At 42.2% G+C, this 25,644-nt stretch overlaps 1 protein-coding gene across 1 annotated transcript in view; it reads right to left on the reverse strand.

Moving 5' to 3' along the window:
- Positions 1–25,644, reverse strand: part of SLC29A3 (solute carrier family 29 member 3) — a 150,322-nt gene that overhangs the window by 43,154 nt on the left and 81,524 nt on the right. Inside the window, exons 4-5 of the mRNA XM_077454578.1 lie at positions 23,793–24,019; positions 2,538–2,700 (exon numbers count right to left, since the gene is read on the reverse strand). Of these exons, the coding sequence (XP_077310704.1) occupies positions 2,538–2,700; positions 23,793–24,019 (390 nt within the window). The remainder of the gene's footprint in view (positions 1–2,537; positions 2,701–23,792; positions 24,020–25,644) is intronic.

A 25,644-nucleotide genomic window follows, 5' to 3' on the forward strand; every position in this document is an offset into this window, starting at 1 on the left:
TGACTCCTGCAGGAAAAAATAAATAAATGCACATTTACTTATTGTTTAAGCCAGTGGTGTTCAAACTGTGGCCGTTTGCTCGCCGTTATCTGGCCCTTGAAGCATTTTTCTTTCCACTGATACAACACACTATTCCTCTCACTGATACCAACAATGGAGCATAATTATTTCTACTGACAACAACGGGGCACTATTTCTCCCATTGACACCAATGATAGGGCACTATTCCTCCTACTTACACCAATGATGGGAAACTATTCCTCCCATTTATGCAAATGATGGGTTACTATTCCTGGGGCACTTTTCCCTCCCATGGACATAAACGATGGAGCATTACACCACCCACTGATACCAATGATGGGACACGATTACTCCCACTGATGGGGCACTATTCCTTTCACGGATACCAATGATGGGAGATGATTAATCCCCCTGACGGGGCACTATTCCTTTCACTGATACCAATGATGGGACACGATTACTCCCACTGATGGGGCACTATTCCTTTCGCAGATACCAATGATGGGACACGATTACTCCCACTGATGGGGCACTGTTCCTTTCACGGATACCAATGATGAGACACGATTACTCCCACTGACGGGGCACTGTTCCTTTCACTGATACCAATGATGGGACACAATTACTCCCACTGACGGGGCACTATTCCTTTCACTGATACCAATGATGGGCAGTATTCTTCCCGCAGACACCAAAGATGCATTGTTTACTCCTACTGATGCCAGGACAATTTCTACACGCAACAGTCACAGTCCAGCCCCCTAAATTCTGAAGGACAGTAACCTAGCCCTTTGTTGAGAAGGTTTGGAGATTCCTGTTTTAAGAAAAAAAGAGCAAAAAGGAACAGAAAAAGTGAGACTTTTATGGTTTATACTTGATGTCATCCAGAGCTCTCAGTCCCAACTCAGATTCTAGTTCTAAACCTCTGCCTTCACAGCACTAAGAGCCAGCAGATCCTCCTGCATTATCCACGGTGAGCAGGGCTATATAAAGATTGCCAAATACATTTGGTTGCAGCATTTATTCTTGAACAAATAGTTAAACTTTTGCCAAATTTACTCATGATTTAAAGTCAATAAAAGATTAAACAGGGAGAATATGACCCATTTTGAGTAAACCCTGTTACACCACGTGTACCTACAGGTAAGCCTATAATAATACTTACCTGTACGGTTTAGGAGATATTTACCATACACCCTTGCGCCGACATCATCGGTGCATTCGCACTGAAGAAACAGCTGGATCGTGCCATTTCTAAACGGCCTGTGCTGTGACCGGCAGATCCCGCACGCATGCGCAGGAGTGACGTCATCACGGCTTCCGGCCAATCACAGCGCCAGAGCCCGCGAACCTGGAAATAACTCTGGGAGAAATGCCGCCGGTCACAGCGGTGTACAGGGACTGCTGCAAAGCTTCGATCTAAGGTAAGTATTTCATAATGAGCTAGTATGCAATGCAAACTAGCTCATTATGCCTTTGTCTTGCAGGTTTTTCTTTTTTTTCTATAAGGGTTTACAACCATTTTAAAGTAGATTAGGTAGGCGTATTTACATTATTAATGAAATATATTAGATGTTAAAAACGTGTCTGTATTTTTCCTATTGTTGGGCAAAGTAACCGGTTTCATGGACAGCAGGCACCCTCTAGTTCTTACCACTAAAATAAAAAATGTTCTCGTCTTCCACAGAAAGCATTATTGCTCTGAAATAAATGAGGTTACATATTGCAGAATGTGTAGATGCAAACTAGACTGTGTGGAATTCCTGTATAAATCACCACTTCAAAATCATCAGAATTTAAAAGTCATAAGCCTCGGGTGATTTACATGGTTGCAACAAATTATCCTACATAAGTTATACCTGTTTATCTGCGGCACTCTCATCTACAGCCTTCCTAATCACACAGATGAAAGTTTTTTTTTTCTCAGCACCAGTAAGCAGGGGGCGGGGATCTGACACCATACACTGCGCAGCATAAAGAGGAGAACTGGGTGTACTCTGAGACCTGAGTAGAGGGAAAGGACACCCCCCCCCCACACACACACACACGACACAGTCTCATAGGGAAACATGCAAGACTGTCAATCACCTCTGGGTGCTGGGGCTGTGTCCATAGATTCTATGGTGTTGGGATAACCTGTTGGAAAATACTAATGCAAATAACAGAAAGAAGAGATAGAAGTCACACTATATGTGAAAGCCAAAGCAACATCCATGTAATTCCCTGGGGGAGCAAGCAGTCAGTGTACTGGTTTGTGGTGTCTTCCTTACACCAGAATACAACATGGAAAAGGAAGAAAGATGGCAACTCAATCTTAATAAAGTACTGTAATGATTTTATGGTGGCAGGTGGAGTACAGATAATACAAAGGCTTATGCATTTCGGCCTATAGCCTTAGTCATAGCCACATAGTCACACTATGTGCTTTGGACTATGGCTAGCAAACACTATAGAGGGATATGCTCTGTTAATGTTTCAACGCAAAGGTTTACAAACACATTAATCTAAAATCTTACTTGGAATACGCAATTCTTGGAAGGAGCAGGTAGGCTGCAATGCAGAGAAGGAGAAAGACGTCTGCAGTGAGGAAATACGCAAGAGCACTGTCTGTTACATTGGAAGCTATTGAAAGGTCCAAAATGGCTGCCAGCGCGCTAATTGTACCACCCATGGCCTGGCCTGCAAAAGAGAAAAAAGTAATGATATTATACAATAAATATTATGACTGGTTTAACATTTTATATTGGCTACAGAAGTGTCTATTCAAACACAGACGACATCTTTTCATCACCTGTTAAGAGCCCCTTTTCAAGTGAAGAAAAACATTCTAGGGAATTGTGTACTGGAATGAATAAAATACAGTGGCTATTTTCATAGATTTCTTGCATCTATGGTTATTGTTTTTAAACAATACGCAGGGCTAATGGCTTAGATCACATGTTATCATATTGAAAATACAGAGGTCCCTAAACTTACAAAAATTCTCATACAGCCGAATACAACTTCGGACGTGATGTAATGTTTTGTATTGTATTGTATTGTATTGTAATGTATTCTTTCATTTATAAGCATGCGTGGTCTTGCTCTTAGGACTTTTTCAGACTAATACTGTACTGAAAGTCATACGATCTGCTAGAGCTGCACAATTAATTGTCAAGAATCGTTATCGCGATCTTGACTCAAGTGTTTCACAAATGCAAAGAATTCTCTCTGCTTTTCTGAAGCCACCCCCTTCAAAAGAAAGGAAGAGAAAAACTGGGCAGTCTGCCAAGAATCAAAACATTCTTTATCAGTTGAACTTAAAGTGGTTGTAAACCCTTACAAACCACTTTGACCTACAGGTAAGCCTAGATTAAGGCTTACCTGTAGGTCCAAGCAATATCTCCTAAACCTATATGGTTTAGGAGATATTTGCCCGAAAACGGGCACCGCTGTCTACGGCGCATGCGCCGTAGACAGCGGCGCGCAGGCGCACTGAGCGCGGCATTCACAGCAACGGAGCTGCCGCGCGTGTCGGCTCCCGTGCGCATGCGCGGGAGTGACGTCACCGCGGCTTCGCCGAATGACAGCGGCGGAGCTGCGAGACCCCACCAACAAGATGGATGCGGCGGACTACAGGGGACAGCGACGACTTCGCTGGCTCCTGTGTCAGGTAAGTGACACATAATGGGCTACTATGCGATGCATAGTAGTCCATTATGCTTTGCCTATACAGGGAATGAAAGAGGAAGTAAACTCACCAGGGTTTACTTCCTCTTTAAGTATAAACATTGTAACAATTTGTCAATGGAATAGACTTTGTGTGTAAGTGAAAAAAGTTTAACCACCAAACCCTTTTCTGACATTTGTTGGTTTCAAGTTAAAATATTTTTTTTTTTTGCTAGAAAATTACTTAGAACCCCAAACATTATAATATATATATATTTTTTTTAGTAGACATTTCATGTCACACTGCATTTGAAGGGGCGCTTTAGGAGCAGTGAATACACCACTCCTACAGAGCTCCAAAGATGCGGCTTGCAGGACTTTTTGTACCGACCTGCAAAAAACAGGAGAGGCGCTTTACAGGCGCTACACAGACGCTATTTTTAGCGCTGTAGCGCCTGTAAAGCGCCTCGGTGTGAAAGTAGCCTAAATGAGAAAAGTGTTGCTTGTACTAGAAAGGCTCCTCTCATCTTATCCATAGTGGTCTATAGTCTTTACACAACAAACTACACCTCAGCTTAGGTGTGTTCCATTTCATCCATGGATCCTTCAAGATAATCAAAGCTTTTTTTTATTGATTTTTTTTAAATCAGCACTAGGGACGGTACTTACAATGAATGAAAAGTGTCCCTCGTGCTGGTGCCTGCTGTGTTGCTTGAAAACTTCAATCCTCTACCCCCTCGGGGGTGATCCATTCAAAGAAGCTGTAGTATGGATTCCCACAATAAAAAAGACTCTATAACTAGCAGGTTGCCGACCAGTGCACAACAATATACGTCAGCACAGTGGCACGGCTGTGCAAATGGGCATACAGGTATGTCCCCTTTAAGACACGGCATTGTGGGTATGTGCCCACCTTGTACTCTGTGACCACGCCCGCGGACCCCATGTCCTCCGGGGTCCCACGATCATGTCACAGAGCGGCAGAATGGGGAAATGCCTATGTAAGCAAGGCATTTCCCCATTCTGCCTATTGACGTGACAGATCTACTGCTCCCTGTCATCGGGAGCAGTGATCGCTGTCATGTCAGTGGTAGCCCACGACACCCCCACAGTTAGAATCACTCCCTAGGACACACTTAACCCTTGATCGCCCCCTAGTGTTTTACCCCTTCCCTGCCAGTGTCATTTATACAGTAATCAGTGCATATTTATAGCACTGATTGCTGTATAAAACGACAATGGTCCCAAAACAAAATAGTGTCAAAAGTGTCCAATGTGTCTGCTGCCATAATGTCGCAGTCAGGATAAAAAAAAAAAAATGCAGATCGCCACTATTAAAAAAAAAAAAAATGAATAATAAAAATGCCATAAATCTATCCCCTATTTTGTAGATGCTATAACTTTTGCGCAAACCAATCAATATACGCTTATTGCAATTTTTACAAAAAATACGTAAAAGAATACATATCAGCCTATACCGAGAAAGAAATTTGTTTTTTTTATATATTTTTTGTGGGTATTTATCATAGCAAAAAGTTAAATATTATATATATATATATATATATATATATATATACACACACACACACACACACACATACACATATATATATATATATATATATATATTTTTTTTTTTTTAATTATCACTCTTATTTTTGTTTATAGCGGAAAAAAAATAAAAACTGAAGAGGTGATCAAATACCACCAAAAGAAATCTCTATTTGTGAGAAAAAGGGACATCAATTATCGGTTAAAGCGATGCTGTGCCGTAGTGCAAAAAGTTCTTTGGTCAGGAATGGTGTAAATTCTTCTGGGGCTGAAGTAGATAGAGGATTGGCAGATGAATGAAAAGTCTGTCTCCATTTATAGTGTATTGGACAATTACTCTAAAGCATACTATAAAGAATGGGCAATAAAGGATTGTTGATCTCCGGGATTCCTCACAGGTCACTGGTTCCTTCTGCTGACCTCCATGTAACTACAAGGGACAGCACACTAGTGATGACGTCAGTAGAAGAAAAAACCACTGAGTGCAGCAGGGACTATAGAAAACCTACACTCCTGGGAGTGTTATGTCCCGTACACACGTTCCGATTATCGTAAGACAGATCGTTCACATTTTGTTGCATACAACTAAGATCGAATACAACAGTGCAAAATGTGTGTAAGATTTTTGTCGTACGATTCTGGAAAAATATTCCGTTGTGTGTAACTACGTATTTTAAATGATGTCAAATATGTGTGACCTTTTGGTTTATTTTCGTGTTTGCGATCATGCGTGGTGTTTGTCAAATGACTTTTATCGGACGCATACTGTACTGACTACACGATTGTCGTACGATGAGCTATCATCCAACCAAAGCTTTCCTGTTTGTCCCTTCAGATTTGGTTGGACGGACTGTGGTGATCGGCTGTCGAAAGCTGCGTACTAAGGATCAGATTATCGAACAATCTGCCCGAAAGCAATTTTTGTGGTCCGATAATCAGAACATGTGTACGGGGCATTAGTTTCCTAAACAGCGTTCAGGAGACAGTTTTTCATTATTGTAGCAGCATTCAATGGCACAGGTGGCAGGAGAGGTAAGTATTTGGTTTCTTCTTTACAAGTATGTACTGAAATTACATGATGGGAAATTCCAGGAATTTTTTTTTCCCCCATGCAGTGTGGGCTCGTTTTTGTCTAATCCTTCTAGCGCAAGACTGGTCCTTGCTGCTCCTAAACCCCACCCAACATGGTCTTGTGCGGTGAACAGTTCCTGACGTCTTCAAGCCTATAGACCAGCTCTGGACGTGAGGACGGCAGGAACAGTCCACCCCTGGGCGTGGGGAAGCACCATTTTCCAGAGGATCAAAGGATTAGGTGAGTATAGCCTTTCTGTGTGCCCATGGACAAAATTAGCAGGTAACCAATGCAGTGTGGGCACAGACCCACTGCATGGGAAATTGTTTCTTGCTTGAGTTCTGCTTTAAAGCGGTTGTATAGACTTAATTTGAACTTTAACCAACAGGTAAGCCTATAATAAGGCTTACCTGTAGGTAAAAAAAATATCTCCTAAGGAGATATTCCCCTGGCAATGCGCCGCTGACAGGGGATTCTCGGCTGGAAGCCAGGCAGACGCCGATACATACTAGCTCATTATGCCTTTTGCCTTGCAGGTGTGAAAAAACAAAAACATGTCAGCAGGTTTACTACCGCTTTAAGTAAATCAAGGGCACAGAATTCTGACAATCTAGAAACTCACTTTTTCAGTATATCAATAATACATATTTTTCCTTTTTTCCAAATAGATTATGATCTTAAACCTATAGGTGGTCTTGCTTGCAAATTCCTTCATCAAACAGTCTTGATCTTGTGCAGTATTTGTTTTACAGATATGAGCTTTGGGATTAGTAAAGAGAACTCAAAGACCCAGACTGTTTTTCTTTAGCACAGCAGTTAATTATAACTAATTAGACCTAATTCTACTGAATACAATACCTGTAAGTAAAAGGACTTCTTATTCCAGAACTGTACTTTGAGCAATACAATGGCAGTGAATAAGACTTTGTGGTGAAGGACCCTTATTCTCTGAAGTCAAATTTTTCCAGTTCATTAAGCTTTGTCAATATTCTGACATAGATGGTTAGGAACAAAGCAGAAATCATGTTCACTAAATGTTTTATATGGTCTGGTTTTGTTTTGATAATATGATCGTTAGCTTAGAGAATGAGAAACGTTTATTTGGACTTGGATTGTTGAAATATGTGGTTTATGACAAGCAGATTACATGCGTGATAACTGAGCACCATTGTAAAACTCACCACACACAGGTAAAGTTTCAGGTAAAATCTTTTGTTTTAAGATTTTTTTTCTTTCTTTTTCTAATCATTATTGGGGTCAAATCGATATTTGCTTTCAAATGCAGTAATGAGAAAATCTGAAAGAGCAGGATAGAACATTTTTCTCAAATAAATTCTCAACAATGAATGTGACTTTCATTTGAGAAAGTCTATTCTTTCCAAAATTAAAAGGTAAAAGCAAATTGTGAGTACCTGAGTATTATGTGTACTGTAGTGGTGGGAATAGTTAGCACCTGTGCAGTGTGAGTACCTGTGTAGTGAGGGTGAATGCGAGGCTGCGGGTGCACACAGGGCTGCAATTACCTGTGTATTGTTTTGTTGAGTACCTGTGCCTTGTGTTGTTGAGTATAAGTGTAAGGAATCTAGTTGTTAATTTGGACAGGGTATAATCCCCAATCCTCATTAAATCGGTAGGTACGATGCCCGGCGGGTGTGGAGATGCAACTCTGTGTACATCTTGCGGCATGTATGCATTCCTTGATTATCTGATCGTTGGCAAATACTGCCATACAAAACGTAAGCACATTGTTTCCCTGGAAGCCCAGATTTTGAATCAAATGTGCAAGACCGGACTTTTTGACAGCAAAGGTCTGACAGAACGAATCTGTCGGGCAAATCGATAATGTGTGGGCTCCACCAGACCTTTGCTGTCCAAAAATCTGACAGACTTTAGAATAGAACGCGTTTCAAATTTTTCCGCCGGAAACTCTGCCGGACCCAGTTCCTATGGAGAAGTCTGCTCGTCTGTCTGCTAGTCCAATGGATGAAAACCGACGCTAGGGCAGCTATTGGCTACTGGCTATGAACTTCCTTATTCTAGTCCAGTCGTACGTCATCACATTCGAATCCATCAGACTTTGGTGCGATTGTGTGTGGCCAAATCCGTTCATTCGGAAAGTCCATTGGAACTCCACCGAAAGTCTGTCGGGAAGACCGTCGGACCTAGTCTGCCGGAAAGTCCGGTCGTGTGTATGCGGCATTAGGAAGCAACTGTCAGCACTGAGAAGACCCTCCATACTAAAAGAGCCGGGAACATAACTGGCAGGTGGAGAAAAAGAAAAAAAGAGGTGCAGGCACTAGAAATGATTAGATGGGTGACAGGAAGGATGGGGGAGGGGGGAGTTCCAGGGAGACCGATCCAGGGCTGGAGCATCCCAATAAGTACACTTCATTGAGTGACATTGGTGAAAATAGTCAGGGACCAGCACTGCTGGAGCTGAGGGAATCTACTAGCTGCCAGGGGAAGAACTCCTCCAGTGAGAGTGGTGGGGTGGGGAGCAAAAGGGAAAAGATAGACAGATTCTGGTGTTAGGGGACCCGATTCTTAGAAGGACAGAGATTTCTTAAAAAAAAAAAAAAAAGAAGGACAGAGAGGGCAATCTGTGACAAAGACCTGAAGCGCCAAACTGTATGCTGTCCACAGGGCACTCGGGTTCGGCACATAATGGATCTGGTGGACATGGGAGGGGATGGGGAAGACCCGGCTGTCATGGTGCATGTTGGCACCAATGAAAAAGTCAGAGGCAGATGGAGTGTCCTAAAGAATAATTTTATGGACTTGGGAGCTAAATTGAGGAAAAGGACCTCCAAGGTAGTATTCTCAGGAATACTACCGGTACCTCGAGCCACACCAGAAAGGCAGAGGGAGATTAGGGAAGTAAACAAGTGGCTGAGGAGCTGGTGTAGTAAGGAGGGGTTTGGGTTCCTGGAGGACTGGGCCAACTTTTTGGTCAGTCACCAGTACTACAGAAGGGACGGACTGCACCTAAATATGAAGGGTGCAGATTTGCTGAGAGTAAAGATGGCCAAAAACTTAGAAGGGTTTTTAAACTAGGCGATGGGGGGGAGGGTCCAGGAGGTAAAGATTGTCAGCGTGGAACATATTCCAGAGGGTAGTATTGGAGGCATTAGTGGTAGGTTGACTAAAGCACATAAACCCAAGGTAAGTATAGTAACAAGTCCTAGTTGCAATCTCGGAACACCCAATAAGGAAGATACTATTTGACTGGTCTAAACTACGTGGCATGTTCACTAATGCTAGGAGCCTAGCGGAAAAGATGGGTGAACTAGAGATACTGTTGTACAAGGAGGATTTGGATTTTGTGGGGATTTCAGAGACCTGGTTTAACAGCTCTTGTGATTGGCTGGCAGCCATTCAAGGGTATACCCTTTATCGCACGGCTAGAGAGGTTAAAAAGTGATGAGGGGTATGTCCATATATCAAGAATGTATAAGTGAATGTGAGACATGACATCACTAAGGGAGCTAGGGAGGAGGTGGAATCCTTTTGGGTAGAGCTCCAAAGGGATGAAGCTAAGGGGAAAACAATACTGGGAGTATGCTATAGCCCCCCTAACCTGAGGGAGGAGACCTCTTATCACAATTTGGATTAGCAGCAAGGATGGGAAATGTTATCATAATGGGAGATTTTTATTATACAGACATAGACTTGGCGAAGGGAACCACGGCTTTCGTCTAAGGCTCGCCAGTTCATAAATGTCTTGCAAGACAATTTCATGGGTCAGATGGCAGACACACCAACTAGAAAAAAAGCATTACTAGATCTTCTAATTACCAACAATACAGACTTGATCACGGATGTGGAAATATGGGGCAATTTAGGAAACAGCGATCACAGGTCAATTGGCTTCAGTATAAATCACACAAATAGGAAACATACAGTGGGGATCGAAAGTTTGGGCACCCCAGGTAAAAATGTGTATTAATGTGCATAACGAAGCCAAGGAAAGATGGAAAAATCTCCAAATGGCATCAAATTACAGATTAGACACTCTTATATGTCAAAAAAAGTTAGATTTTATTTCCATCATTTACACTTTCAAAATGACAGAAAACAAAAAAACGGTGTCTGCAAAAGTTTGGGCACCCTGCAGAATTTATGGCATGCACTGTCCCCTTTGCAAAGCTGAGACCTGCCAGTGTCATGGATTGTTCTCAATCATGGTCTAGGAAGACTAGGTAATGTCAATCTCAAAGGTTTTAAATGGCCAGACTCATCTGACCTTGCCCCAACAATCAGCACTATGGGTTCTTCTAAGCAGTTGTCTTTAAAACTGAAACTGAAAATAGTTGACGCTCACAAAGCTGGAGAAGGCTATAAGAAGATAGCAAAGCGTTTTCAGATGTCAATATCCTCTGTTCGGAATGTAATTAAGAAATGCCAGTCATCAGGAACAGTGGAAGTTAAAGCAAGATCTGGAAGACCAAGAAAAATATCAGACAGAACAGCTCGCAGGATTGTGAGAAAAGCAATTCAAAACCCACGTTTGACTGCACGATCCCTCCAGAAAGATCTGGCAGACACTGGAGTTGTGGTACACTATTCCACTATAAAGAGATACTTGTACAAATATGGTCTTCATGGAAGAGTCATCAGAAGAAAACCTCTTCTACGTCCTCACCACAAAAATCAGCGTTTAAACTTTGCAAATGAACATATAGACAAGCCTGAGGCATTTTGGAAACAAGTTCTGTGGACCAATGAGGTTAAAATAGAACTTTCTGGCCGGGAATGAGCAAAGGTACGTTTGGAGAAGAAAGGGCACAGAATTTAATGAAAAGAACCTCTGTCCAACTGTTAAGCATGGGGGTGGATCAATCATGCTTTGGGGTTGTATTGCAGCCAGTGGCACAGGGAACATTTCACGAGTAGAAGGAAAAATGGATTCAATAAAATTTCAGCAAATTTTGGATGCTAACTTAAAGCCATCTGTGAAAAAGCTGAAGTTAAAGAAAGGATGGCTTCTACAAATGGATAATGATCCTAAACACACCTCAAAATCCACGGAGGATTACATCAAGAGGCGTAAACTGAAGGTTTTGCCATGGCCTTCACAATCTCCTGACCTCAACATTATTGAAAATCTATGGATAGACCTTAAAAGAGCAGTGCGTGACAGACAGCCCAGAAATCTCAAAAGAACTGGAACACTTTTGTAAGGAAGAATGGGCAAAGATACCTCAAACAAGAATTGAAAGACTCTTGGCTGGCTACAAAAAGTGTTTACAAGCTGTGATACTTGCCAAAGGGGGCAGTACAAGATATTAGCTCTACTCTCTGGGTGCCCAAACTTTTGCAGACGCCATTTTTTTGTTTTCTGTAATTTTGAAAGTGTAAATGATGGAAATAAAATCTAACTTTTTTGACATATTATAAGAATGTCTAATCTGTAATTTGATGCCATTTGGAGATTTTTCCATCTTTCCTTGGCTTCGTTATGCACATTAATACACATTTTTACCTGGGGTGCCCATACTTTCGATCCCCACTGTAAGGGGAATACAAAGACACTGAATTTCAAAAGAGCCAACTTCCCTAAACTACAAACCTTGCTAGAAGGTATAAATTGGGATAAAATCGTAGGTACAAAGAACACAGAGGAGAGATGGGTTCGCTTTAAAAGCATATTAAATAAGGGCATTAGCCAGTGCATCCCGTTGGGTAATACATTTAAAAGAGCAAACAAAAGTCCTGGATGGCTTCATTCCAATGTAAAAGTAAAGGAGAAGGCCTTCAAAAAATACAAGGTTAAGGCATTATCATCAGCATTCAGACTTTATAAAGAATGCAACAAGAAATGTAAGGGTGCAATTAGGGCAGCTAAAATAGAAAACTAAAGACACATAGCGGAGGAGAGCAAAAAAAAAAACAAGAATTGTTTTAAGTATATAAACAGTAAAAAAGGGATGACAGACCATATTGGCCACATAAAGAGTAAGGATGGACATCTGGTTACAAAGGATGGGGAGATGGCGAAGGTATTAAATTTCTTCTTCTCCTCGGTCTTCACGAAAAAGAATCAGGGGGGCTCTAGTAACCAAAACTGCAGTGTTTATCCTCATGACCGGGTGGCTTGCACCCAAGGGTACTTAGGGAACTCAGTCAAGTAATTGCCAGACCCTTGTTCCTAATTTTCACTGACAGTCTACTGACTGCAATAGTAGCAGCTGATTGGAGAAAAGCCAATGTAGCACCAGTATTTAAAAAGGGCCCAAAATACATCCCTCGGAATTATAGACCAGTTCGCCTAACATCAATAGTATGCAAGCTCTTGGGAGGGGGTGATAAGGGACTATATACAAGATTTTAGTCATGAAAACTGTATCATTAGCAGTAATCAGCATGGATCCATGAAGAATCTTTCTTGCCAAACCAATCTATTAACCTTCTATGAGGAGCTGAGTTGCCATCTAGATAAAGGAAGGCATTTGACACAGTTCCCCATAAATGTTTACTGTACAAAATAAGGTCCGTTGGTATGGACCATAGGGTGAGTACATGGATTGAAACCTGGCTACAAGGGCAAGTTCAGAGGATGGTGATAAATGGGTAGTACTAAGAATGGTCAGGGGTGGGTAGTGGTGTCCCACAGGGTTCTGTGCTGGGACCAATCCTATTTATTTTTGTTCATAGACGACCTGGAGGATGGGGTAAACAGTTCAATCTCTGCATTTACAGAAAATACTAGGCTAAGCAGGGCAATAACATCTTCGCAGGATGTGGAAACCTTGCAAGAAGATCTGAACAAATGAATGGGGTGGGCAACTACATGGCAAATGAGGTCTAATGTAGAAAAAATTAAAATAATGCATTTGGGCGGCAAAAATAAGAATGCAATCTATACACTAGGGAGAGAACCTCTGGGGGAATCGTGGATGGAAAAGAACCTGGGGGTCCTAATAGATGATAGGCTCAGCAATGGCATATTGCCAGGGGCAACCCTTTGAGAAAGTCACGTGACTGTGACGCAACGCGTGAGGGAGAGGAGCCTGTGACAGTGCACGATAGAGCTTGACAGCGCAGCGGCTGAATATTCAAGCGGTGTGATCTGACCATTTGATCTGTTTGATGCGCTCTTTATATCCTAATACATGTGAGTGTTTTTTTGCTGATCCTTCTTAGAAATATTGTGCAATGATTTTTTTCCTTTGCTTTTTCATAATTAAATAATCTGCCTGAAGCAGAGGAAGCAGGAATATCCCTTTGGCTTACTATCTACTGGATTATAAGGATAAGATTAGTGATACTTTTATTTCGGATATCCCTATCAAGCTGGAGTACTCAATGTGCCAAGGACTGGTCATCTTTTTTAGTGCGGACTTCACCGGATAAGTACTTCTTATTTAAAATCCGTCTGTGTGTGTATATATATTTAATTTAGCCCAGTGGCTATGTCTGTGTGCACTTTTATTAATTTAATTAATTCAATTTATATATTTAATCTATTGCACATTTGGGATTTTTACATTTTTTATTTGTGAATTGCCCTATTTTGGACATTTATCTTCAATTCATATGAATCTATATTCCAGGGTGTTGATAATTAATTAATTCACTTAATATATACTCAGTAAATTATAATTATATTATAATTATATTATAATATATTATAATAGCAGATGATCAAAGCTCGCCACAGCGCCTAGAGGCGATTCAGTTCGCATTGTGCGCTATATAAGTATTTCATTCATTCATATTTTTTGTTGCACATTGCACTTTATTCACCTGATAATTAGTGATACTTATGTATTTGCAATCACATTTGAAGGAGTAGTGGAATACATTTGGGATGTTCGTCTTCACCTTTTCACATTTTCCAGTAATATATTAGAATTCTTATCTTATTATCTTTAGTTAATTTGTGATAATTTAGCACTTAGCACTTTTTTAGTTGTATATGTAGGAATACTGAAGATAGAGCAACACTATTTATTTTTGATACTTACAATTCTTGGGTGACTGACCTGTTTGGAGTGTTTGCAGTTGTTTTCTATTTAGGTATAATTTTTCACCGACTACCCACATTTACGCTTGAGTTTTTTTTTTGTTTTTTGCCTAATAGATGATAGGCTCAGCAATGGCATGCAATGCCAAGCTGTTGCTAACAAAGCAAACAGAATATTGGCATGCATTAAAAAAAAAGGGATTACCGTATATACTCGAGTATAAGCCGAGATTTTCAGCCTCTTTTTTGAGGCTGAAAGTGCCCCCCTCGGCTTATACTCGAGTCACCGCTGTCTGACTGCTCGATCAGCGTATCGAGCAGACAGACAGCGGCCATTCTAAAATTCAAAAGCCGCGCCTCCGTCTCCGCCTCCGCCTGTGATAGGCGGAACACTGAATTTCCCAGCAGTCAGTGTTCCGCCTATCACAGACATCCGCTCATCCTCGTACTACCGACGAATATGAGAGGATGTCCGTGATAGGCGGAACACAGGCTGCTGGGAAATTCAGTGTTCCGCCTATCACAGGCGAAGGCGGAGGCGCGGCTTTTGAATTTTAGAATGGCCGCCGAGAAGAGCGGCGATCCTGGAAGGACGGAGGAGGCTCGGGACGACGGCTCGGGACGGAGGAGGCACGGGACGGCGGCTCGGGACGGCGGCTCGGGACGGAGGCTCGGGACGGCGGCTCGGGACGGCGGCTCGGGACGGCGGCTCGGGACGGAGGCTCGGGACGGAGGCTCGGGACACAGGGAGGCTGGACACACACACACACAAGGCTGCACGGACACACACACACAAGGCTGCACGGACACACACACACAAGGCTGCACGGACACACACACACAGGGATGGATGGATGGACACACACACACAGGGATGGATGGATGGATGGACACACACACAGGGATGGATGGATGGATGGACACACACACAGAGATGGATGGATGGATGGATGGACACACACACAGGGATGGATGGATGGATGGACACACACACAGGGATGGATGGATGGATGGATGGACACACACACAGGGATGGATGGATGGACGGACACACACACACAGGGATGGATGGATGGATGGACGGACACACACACAGGGATGGACGGACACACACACAGGGATGGACGGACACACACACAGGGATGGACGGACACACAGGGATGGACAGCCATGTCTCACCCTCGGCTTATACACGAGTCAATAAGTTTTCCAGTTTTTTGGGGGGTAAATTGGGGGCCTCGGCTTATATTCGGGTCGGCCTATACTCGAGTATATACGGTAAGTCCAGGGATAAAGTGATAATTCTCCAACTCTACAAGACTCTGGTCTGGCTGTGCCTGGAGTATGCTGTCCAGTTCTGAGCACCAGTCCTCAGGAAGTATGTACTGGAAATGGAAAGAGTAAAAAGAAGGGCAACAAAGCTAATAAAGGGTCTGGAGGATATTAGTTATGAAAAAAGTTTGCAAGTACTGAACTTATTCTCTCTGGAGAAGAGACACTTGAGAGGGGATATGATTTCAATTTATAAATACAGTACTGGTGACCCCACAATAGGGATAAAAAAAATTTGCGGAAGGGAGTTTAACAAGACACGTGGCCACTTATTAAAAATGAGAAGAAAAGAGGTTTAACCTTAAACTACATAGAGGGTTCTTTACTGTTAGAGCATTGTATAAGCCAGCAAGGTTTAAGGATATATACAGAGGGTAAGTGGGATGATGGATGGCAGGCAGGTCAGTAGTTTGCTGCAGTATCATTTTGGTGCCAGAGTTTAGGCATTTTGGCTTGACTGTACCCCTTCTGCGATAAAAATGATCACTCAGTGCTTAAGGTTATGGGGCTAGGTTAACTTTAGTTACCAGATTTGGAGGCTCCAGTTCAACGCTTTAAGGTAGATTTCTACAAAAGATTGGGTATAGAGGTCAGGTTAGATTTTTAGGTGTAGAGGTTAGGTTAGGTAAAGGTTTATTTGGTGGGTTTGCATAAGTGTCATGGTTGGTTTGGGTTAAAAGCACACTAGTAATTATTAAAGTGGAACTTTATTCTCCCAATCAACATTGATTATTTTTAGGCCTCATGCACACTGAGTGTTTTTACAGTTGCTGTTCTAGGCATTAGACTTTAAACTGCCTCTAAACTCTCCTGCATGTTATCCTATGTGCTCATGCACACACAGGCTTTTATCAGCATTTTTTGGCAGTGCATGCTGGGTCAGTGACGTCACAAGGGGGCGTTGTCACCGAGTGACCACACCCCTTAGTTATTTAAGAGCTGTCAGATGGCGGGAGCCTTCCTCCGTATCGGAGGTTTTTTCCTGGGTTGACGGTGGCATCGCAATTGACTATGAATCAACACTGGGGGACATTTTGATTTTTAATAAAAGGACTTGTCAAAAACCTGTGTTTTTATTTACTTTCTACACGTTTTTGGTGAATGAATAGGGCTATGTACCCCACACTCATTCACATGGGGGGGGGATCTGGACTTCCCCAGATTCCAATAATCAACCCGCCCGCAGACCTCCACAACCACTGGCCAGGGTTGTGGGGAAGAGGCCTTTGTCCCCATCAACAAGCCCCCCGCCTACCAGACTGCATGCTCAGATAAGGGTCAGGTATGGATTTTGGGGAGGGGTTCTGCGCCGTTTTTTCTTTTTAAACATTTTGGTGTGGGGTTCTCCCTAAAATCGATACCAGACCCAAAGGGCCTGGTATGGAATGAGGGAGACCTCATATGCCATTTATTTTTTATTTTATTTATTGTCAGCAATGGTTTTTATTTACATTCAGCTGTCAGCGGAGGGAACCCTGCTGACGGCTGATGACTCATGATGATTGTTAAAGATGCGGCGGCCAGCTTCCCAGCCCGCTCCTTAACAACCAGCTATTTACTGGTTGTTATTTTGTCCAGCACTTCTAAAGCAGTTTTTAACTTTCTAGTGTGCATTAAGCCTTAATCTTGCTGCTAGCATTAGTAAATAGATAGGGAAGTATATCATTATATAATATATATATATAATATATTTTTTATTTTTTTTATTTATTCAGTTACTTCCTGGTTTCTTGTATGGACACATAATGTCATATATCCCAGGAGTCTTCAAAAGGGGAGGAGAGGAGGAGGGGTTTTGTCAGCTAAGCACACTCACCTGCATGTATGCTTGAGCTAAGGATTCCAGGAAGTAAATGCCTCATTAATCATTTGCCCTTACGCAAGATGGCCACAACAAGAAATGCTAGGGGGGTGTTTTTCAAAGTGATTTCTTAACAGAATAACGCATAGGGACATGCATGGATGGGCGAGTTTGCTTTGAATAATAAAAATAAATTAAATTGTGTGTTTGGCCTGTGGTGCTCAGATGCAGTGAAGATCCGCATTAATTAAACTTTAAATTTAAAAATTAGATTTCCATATGCTATGGGTGTAAATTTCACTGACGCCAAACAATTCTGCACTTAAAAGTAGCAAATCTAATTTATACGGTCAAACTGCTACCCACACCCCCCCCCCCCCGCCCCCACATTGATGCATGCGCAGTGAGATCTTCATTGCCATGCATATTTCCCCTCATTTCCTGCTTCTCTTTACTTTCACCCACAATGACGAGAGAAGGATTTGAGCCCACTTGATGAAAACAAGACAAGGAAAACAAGCTGTCAGTGTGGATGGAGTGTAATAGATGTCAATGGTGTGTTAGGGGGTTGTGACAAGAGAATGTGTCAAGAAAGTTCTTCATTTAAACAGTATATGGGTTCCATATTTCTACATTATGCCATTTGTAGCGATTCTATTCTAGCAATCATTTAAAAAAATGCTCACAGTGTGGGGTAAAAATTAAGTGCGCTACAAATCTAAAACAAATGCACCGAATGTCCCATTTCTTTCCTAAGGGAGACATTTGCAAATAATAAATAACATGAGTTTCTGTTTACTTGACAAATGTTCAGAGCAAAAGGAAACACAGAGAAAAACACCAGCATATAAAATCCTGCAGGGGAGTCATTATTCATTGGAATGTATTACTAACTTATCAAATATGCAAATTAAGCAGATCCCCGGCAACTGTGTCATTAAAGAAACACAGATGACTGCTAGGACATGCAGGCCGATGCCTGGGCCAGTTTCCATCTAGTGAAGTTTTACCAATGTCAGATAGGTGTCTTGGTTATGGCATTTCTTACGCAGAATTACGAGCACTCTGAATAAAATGCTTGACAGGTCCATACCCAATAAATACTTTTAGGTGTTCTCTGTTCAAATAACTCCAGACAAAGCTAAATATTTTGTCTCACTTAAAGAGGATGTCCAGCTTGGGTGAAAAAAAATTAAAAGTCAGCAGCTACAAATACGGTAGCTGCTGACTTTTAATATAAGGGCACTTACCTGTCCAGGGATCCTGCGATGTCGGCACCCCAGCCGTTCTTCAGGTTTTCGACTGCCGGGTGCTGCCGCCACCATTCCTGGTAGGGGAAACCAGTAGTCACAGCGGATTCCCTACTGTGCATGCACTTTATAATTGGCCTGGCAATAGGGAAAGGATGGGGGGGGGGCTGAACTTCCAGAAGATCGGGCCACGGGGCGTTCATGGAAGTGGGGAAGGGGTCCTGTCCAAAACTGGTCCTGCGTTCCCCCCTGAAAGGTGCCAAATGTGGCACCGAAGGGGGGGGGGGAGTGCATAAGAGAGAGTTTTTTGGTGGAACTTTAAGCAGGCCATGCACTATGCAAATTTTATCCGATTTCTGGTGAAGCAGCCAAAAATCTCTGCACAGTTGGCGACGGTTGCCACCCTCCCCGCTCAACATCTTTTGCCTGAAAAATCAAAGTGCCCGGAAGGGAAATTTTCAGTCCACTCAGATGCAGCCACAAATGTAAGAATGTATGGCTAGCCTTAGAAAGTAAGATACAATTAAAAGTTCCTGCCACCCCCCCACGCCAGAACACTGCCATTGGCTGAGAGTACTGATCGGGAGTCGGTCCACTGCTGGTTTTCAAGCATGCACATCTGACCCCTTGTGTACCTGGCTTAACTCTTCTGCACAGCACAGGACAACTCTAGTTTTGGAGTTTTTAAAAAAGAGCAATTTAAATGTAAGCAGCAATTTTTTTTTATGCTACGTGAATGAGAACATGTAACAAATACAAAGTAGGTGTTATCTTAATGCAGCTGCAAACATGGACATACATTTTAATATGCATACTGTAGGTGGACCAATTAGTGCCTTAACAATACTATTTAGCTATTTGTATGATATCCACAACATATGATCTTTCAGAGGGACTTGAGGACAAGTTTGGAAATCACTGGCTGTGATGGTTTTTTTACAACCATAGAATTTCATTTGTGCCGGCCAACGTATACAGTGTTTTTTTCTACCACAATCTTGTAAGTGCAATCTTTATTCAAATATATTAACGTTTTGTAGTGGAGTCTTTTCCATGTTGGTGCACTCCTGTGATCATCCTATGGGGAGGATTGATGTCCCAAATTAGAAGACTGACTGGGGTTAAAGACCCTGCCTAGGTATAGAGCCACAGGCGTTTATGACCTTTTGTAAAGAGAGGTCCATTTAATCTGGTAAGCAAGCCCTTCAGCTTCTGGTGGTGGTGTTAATTCACAGGATCACTCTTCAAGACGTTGGATGGTGGTGAAGAGTTATTGGGATCACTGGTTCATTTTGCTATCAGACTATCATATTTATGGACTTTTGTCATATGCTCTTTTTTTGGTTTTATCTATTAGCACAACTTTACAGAGCTTTATAGAATGACACTACCTGATATCTAAACAAAGCTAGCTAATACGGAAATTAACTGCCTCATGATTCTTCACTAGAGGGTTCATTTACTAAAGGCAAATAGACTGTGCACTTTGCAAGTGCAGTTGCACCTATTTCCCCCAGAGCTTAGTAAATGTGATGAAGCTTCATCCAATCATGTGCAAGCAAAAATGCAGTTTTTTTCCCCTATTTTCCTTGCACCTGATTGGGTATTCTTTACAAAGTGAAGCTTCACCACATTCACGAAAGTCTGGGGAAAATGAGTGGAACTGTACTTGCAAAGTGCACATACTATTATGTGCCTTTAGAAAAATCCACTATTTTTATTTGGTTAAGTTTACACTGCTTTCATTTAAAGCTGGACTCCAGGGAAAAGAACAAATGCTCTCTTGCAGTGGGGCTGCACCATAACTGCAAGGGTTAAATGCTTGTTTATGTAAAAAGCAGTTTTATTCACCCATTCTTTTGCTCCTTCAGGCTCTAAAACTGGTCCCCACGACATCTTCTTCCCTACCCTCTTGGGTCACAGGACCTCGGATGTTATCAATTTCAATGCAGACCAGAGCCCTGCACTAGACATGAGGATGCCAAGGGACAGCCCACTGCCAAAGTGTATGGGGGGGTAGAGGAGGGCCACCAGCTTCCAGGGAACCTGAAAAAGGCAAGTAAAACATTTTGTGGCCTCCCACACCAAAACGAGCAGGAGCGGGGTCAGCTTCACTGCAAGGGAGCATTTTTCCCTTTCCCCGGTGATGGGCTTTAATACATACGTACAGTATCCATGTATGCCTCCTCCACTTAAAGTGATTGAAAAGCTTTGTTTATTTTTTAGAAAACACAACAAACATGTCATACTTACCGCCACTGTGCTGCTCATTTTGAGTGGCCCTGAACCTCGTCTTCTGGGGACCCTGAGCAGCTCTCACGGCTCCTCCCCACATCAGATAACCCCCGAAGAGAAGCGCTCTCCCGGGGGTGTTACCATGTGGGCACCCTCCCGAGTCCATCATTCGGCGTCCATAGGCGCCGAATGTACAACTCGGCCCCATTCCCCGGCGCCCACGTCATTGGATTTGATTGACAACAGCAGGAGCTAATGGCTGGGCTGCTTATCAATCTATTCAATCAAGTGTGTGTTCCCGTCAGACAAAGTTACCTTAGAAGATCTGTTCCAGCGATATGTGCATGAGCCCAACAGCTGTCCTTGTCCTCATTGGATAGATTGATAGCAGCAAGAGCCATTGGCTCCTGCTGCAGTCAATCAAATCCAGTGACACAGGAGCAGGGGGTGGAGCCGAGTGTTGCTGTCTGTATCAATGGAGGCAGCAGCGGGACTCGAGAGTGTGACCGCCCAGGTGCACCAGTGGAAAGTGTCTCTCTGTGGAGGCACCCCAGAAGAGGAGGATTGGGGCTCTGTTCTGTTCAAAACCCTAGCACAGAGCAAGTATAACATGTTTGTTACTTTTATTAAAAAAGAAAAATTGAACCTTTACAACCCCTTTCACATTTACATTACTGTGCCAGGCTACATTCAGATTGTTTACATCTAGTCTTTACACTTAATGTACGGACACAATTTTGGAGCTTTACTTGTGCGTTTAGGGCTTACTGACTATGAAGACAAAGTGGGAATTGTTGCTCTCGACACATTCACTTAACTTATTGTTTTAATAATATTAGAAGCATGCAGACAAAAAGGTCTGAGGCTGAACAATGAAGTATCAAATTAATCAAAGAAATGTTGGCGTTGGCCACACATGCCTAGTTGGAGGAGAGTCGGAGAAGCGGTGTCAGGATTAATATACCAGCACACCAATGATGAGGGGGGAAGATGCATGGTCTGTTGCTTCACACAGGGAAAAAAAAAAGTTCAGCTGACGCCATTAGTAGTTTTGTTTCCTGAAAATAAACGTTTGCTGAAAAACTAAAACCATTCACCAACTACAGTCTGTCACTAACCACAAAAGACACAAGTGCCAATTACAATGAATGATGAGTAAGAGTCACACTTGACACAAAATTGTGCTATGCCAGCATGCAAGTCACATTTTCACAAAGCATTCATGATTATAATATAAGTGGACTTTGTTCATGTAAAATGTAAAAAAATACTTCATTTTTCATTTCCACAACATCCAATTACATTAACTGTCCATTTGACAGAAGTTAATCAGTCTCCAACTTGCTGAAAATCTGATAATGTTTAAGCAAATTACTGTTTGCTGATTCTCCTGATTAAGTTATGGCTGCCGTGTGTAAAAAACATGAATCAGACACCTTGCACAGCACGTGACTGTAGAACCCTAGTGAGCCACATGCAGCCCTTTGGCACTTTTCCTCAGCCCTCTGGGGCCCTGCTAACACTAACCTGTGTTTCGCTATTGCCCCGTTAAAGCACTGATTTCTAGCAGTCTCACATAACATGTTTTCAATCTAGGATTGTCTCCTGAAGCATAGCCCAAGTCTCTGACAGTCATTTTCAGCATGTTCGCTGTCCCCGACCATCTCTTGTATCATGTCTGCAAACTGCAATATCCTCTGTGCTCAGAGTCTCGGACCATCTCTTGTATCACAGTCTCTGACTATCTCTTGTATTATGTTCACAGTCTCTGACCATCTCTTGTATCACAGTCTCGGACCATCTCTTGTATTATGTTCACAGCCCCTGACCATCTCTTGTATTATGTTCACAGCCCCTGACCATCTCTTGTATCAGAGTCTCTGACCATCTCTTGTATTATGTTCACAGTCTCTGACCATCTCTTGTATTATGTTCACAGTCTCTGACCATCTCTTTTATTATGTTCACAGTCCTTGACCATCTCTTTTATTATGTTCACAGTCCTTGACCATCTATTGTATTATGTTCACAACTATGACCATCTCTTGTATTATGTTCACTACTATGACCATCTCTTGTATTATGTTCACAACTATGACCATCTCATGTATTATGTTCACAGTCTCTGACCATCTCTTGTATTATGTTCACAGTCTCTGACCATCTTTTGTATTATGTTCACAGTCTCTGACCATCTCTTGTATTATGTTCACAGTCTCTGACCATCTCTTGTATTATGTTCACAGTCTCTGACCATCTCTTGTATTATGTTCACAGTCTCTGACCATCTCTTGTATTATGTTCACAGTCTCTGACCATCTCTTGTATTATGTTCACAGTCTCTGACCATCTCTTGTATTATGCTCACAGTCTCTGACCATCTCTTGTATTATGTTCACAGTCTCTGACCATCTCTTGTATTATGTTCAAAGCTATGACCATATCTTGTATTATGTTCACAGTCTCTGACCATCTCATGTATTATGTTCACAGTCTCTGACCATCTCTTGTATTATGTTCAAAGTCTTTATCCTGTGTGTGTCTGTTGTCTCTGATACAGAATAGTCATTGAATTTTCAATACCATTTCCCCTGTATATTGTGTTCGCTAAGATGCCCATCTAAGAGTTTTTTGAAATTATGGACACTCCCCGCAGACACCACTGATGAGTTAGGGAGTTCCACATCCTTACAGCTCTAACAGTAAAAGAACCCTCCACGCAGTTAAAGGTTTAACCGTTTCTCCAATTTCATTGAGTGGCCACGTGTCTTCTTAAGCTCCTTGCGTTTTCTCCCTATTCCAAAATCCCCATTGAGGTATTTGTACATCACTATTATATCTCCACTCAGGCACGTCTTCTCTAGGGACAATAAATTGTAATAGATGAACATAATGACATCCGAAATTTGCAGTTACCTGATATTAAGGACTGGGAGTGTTGCAGTGGAAAGCGTCCAGTGACACCAAAGACACTGGCTGTAAGGACGTTTGATGCTCCACTAAGAATAGCTATGCACACCAATGAAAGAGCGAAGAATTCCATAGTCCAGGTGGAGGTATCCACTTTCACCAGTACTGTGACCAGGATAAAGACAAGGAACATGACAAGCAGTGATGAGAGTATTCGCACCTGAGAAGAAAGCCTGAAAACAAAAAAGAAGCACATATTTAGTAGCAGAAATTATAAATATAAACGTGGACCCTAAGCAAGACTATGGATTGCACAAGACAAGAATATAACAAAATGTAATACAATTTCATCTTCCGTTTTAATACAGACTGGGTCCTCATTCAACACCCTTTAAAAAAAATTGCTGCATCACTTAAGGTTTGTTTATATTGGTTTTGCTCTCTGAACAGTGATCACCCCTGACTGCTGCTTCTGCAGCAAAAAGGTAAGGCGGTTAAGGGGCAATAAAACACGTCTCAACCATAGGGTATTACCGCCTCCAATCACGAGTGTAAACAAGCCCTTACAGTTATCTCTTCGGGTGTACGCAAAAGGGACATTTTGAACCAGTCTAAGATGCGGTTCAGCACCTTCGGCCAGTTTGTGTAGAGTGAGTGCTCCGAAAACCGAGCCCAGGATTGGATAAGCGTATTGTGCCAAGGACCACTTGGAAGAATTGGTCCCAGATGCAATTCCCCTTGTCGTTTGGAATGGTTTGCCAGAAAGGGAGGGGGGATGAGTCATAAGAGGGCCAATGAGAGCTGCGGAGCTGGAGGTGTGCCTCTGTGTAAATCCAGGAAGTGAACAGGCCTCAAGAACTAAAGAGATGCACCATGTAGTGTGATCTGAACAAGAACACAACTTATAGTTTGTGCACTGTATTATACCCATAAATAAATGAATATACTATATATATATATATATATATATATATATATATATATATATATATATATATATATATATATATATATACATACACACACACACACACACACACACACACATACATACACAAACAGTGTCTCACAAAAGTGAGTACACCCCTCACATTTTTGTAAATATTTTATTATATCTTTTCTTGTGACAACACTGAAGAATCTACACTTTGCTACAAGGTAGTGCGTGTACAGCTAGTATAACAGTGTAAATTTGCTGTCCCCTCAAAATAACTCAACACTCAGCCATTAATGTCTAAACCGCTGGCAACAAAACTGAGTACACCCCTATGTGAAAATGTCCAAATTGGGCCCAATTAGCCATTTTCCCTCCCCGGCGTCATGTGATTTGTTAGTGTTACAAAGTCTCAGGTGTGAATGGGGAGCAGGTGTGTTATATTTGGTGTTATCGCTCTCACTCTCTCATACTGGTCACTGGAAGTTCAACATTGCACTTCATGGCAAAGAACTCTGGGGATCTGAAAAAAAAGAATTGTTGCTCTACATAAATATGGCCTAGACTATAAGAAGATTGTCAAGACCCTGAAACTGAGCTGCAGCACAGTGGCCAAGACCATATAGCAGTTTAACAGAACTGGTTCCACCCAGAACAGGCCAAGTTCTGTGCACATGCTCAGCGTCATATCCAGAGTTTGTCTTTGGGAAATAGACATATGAGTGCTGCCAACATTGCTGCAGAGGTTGAAGGGGTGGGGGCAGCCTCTCAGTCCTCAGACTATATGCCACACACTGCATCAAATTGGTCTGCATGGCTATCGCCCCAGAAGGAAGCCTCTTCTAAAGATGATGCACAAGAAAGCCCACAAACAGTTTGCTGAAGACAAGCAGACTAAGGACATGGATTATTGGAACCATGTCC

This window comes from Lithobates pipiens, unplaced genomic scaffold (genome assembly GCF_037356315.1).
Source record: "Lithobates pipiens isolate NorthernLeopardFrog02 unplaced genomic scaffold, aLitPip1_a1.2 Scaffold_25, whole genome shotgun sequence".
In the NCBI taxonomy this organism is placed as follows: domain Eukaryota; kingdom Metazoa; phylum Chordata; class Amphibia; order Anura; family Ranidae; genus Lithobates; species Lithobates pipiens.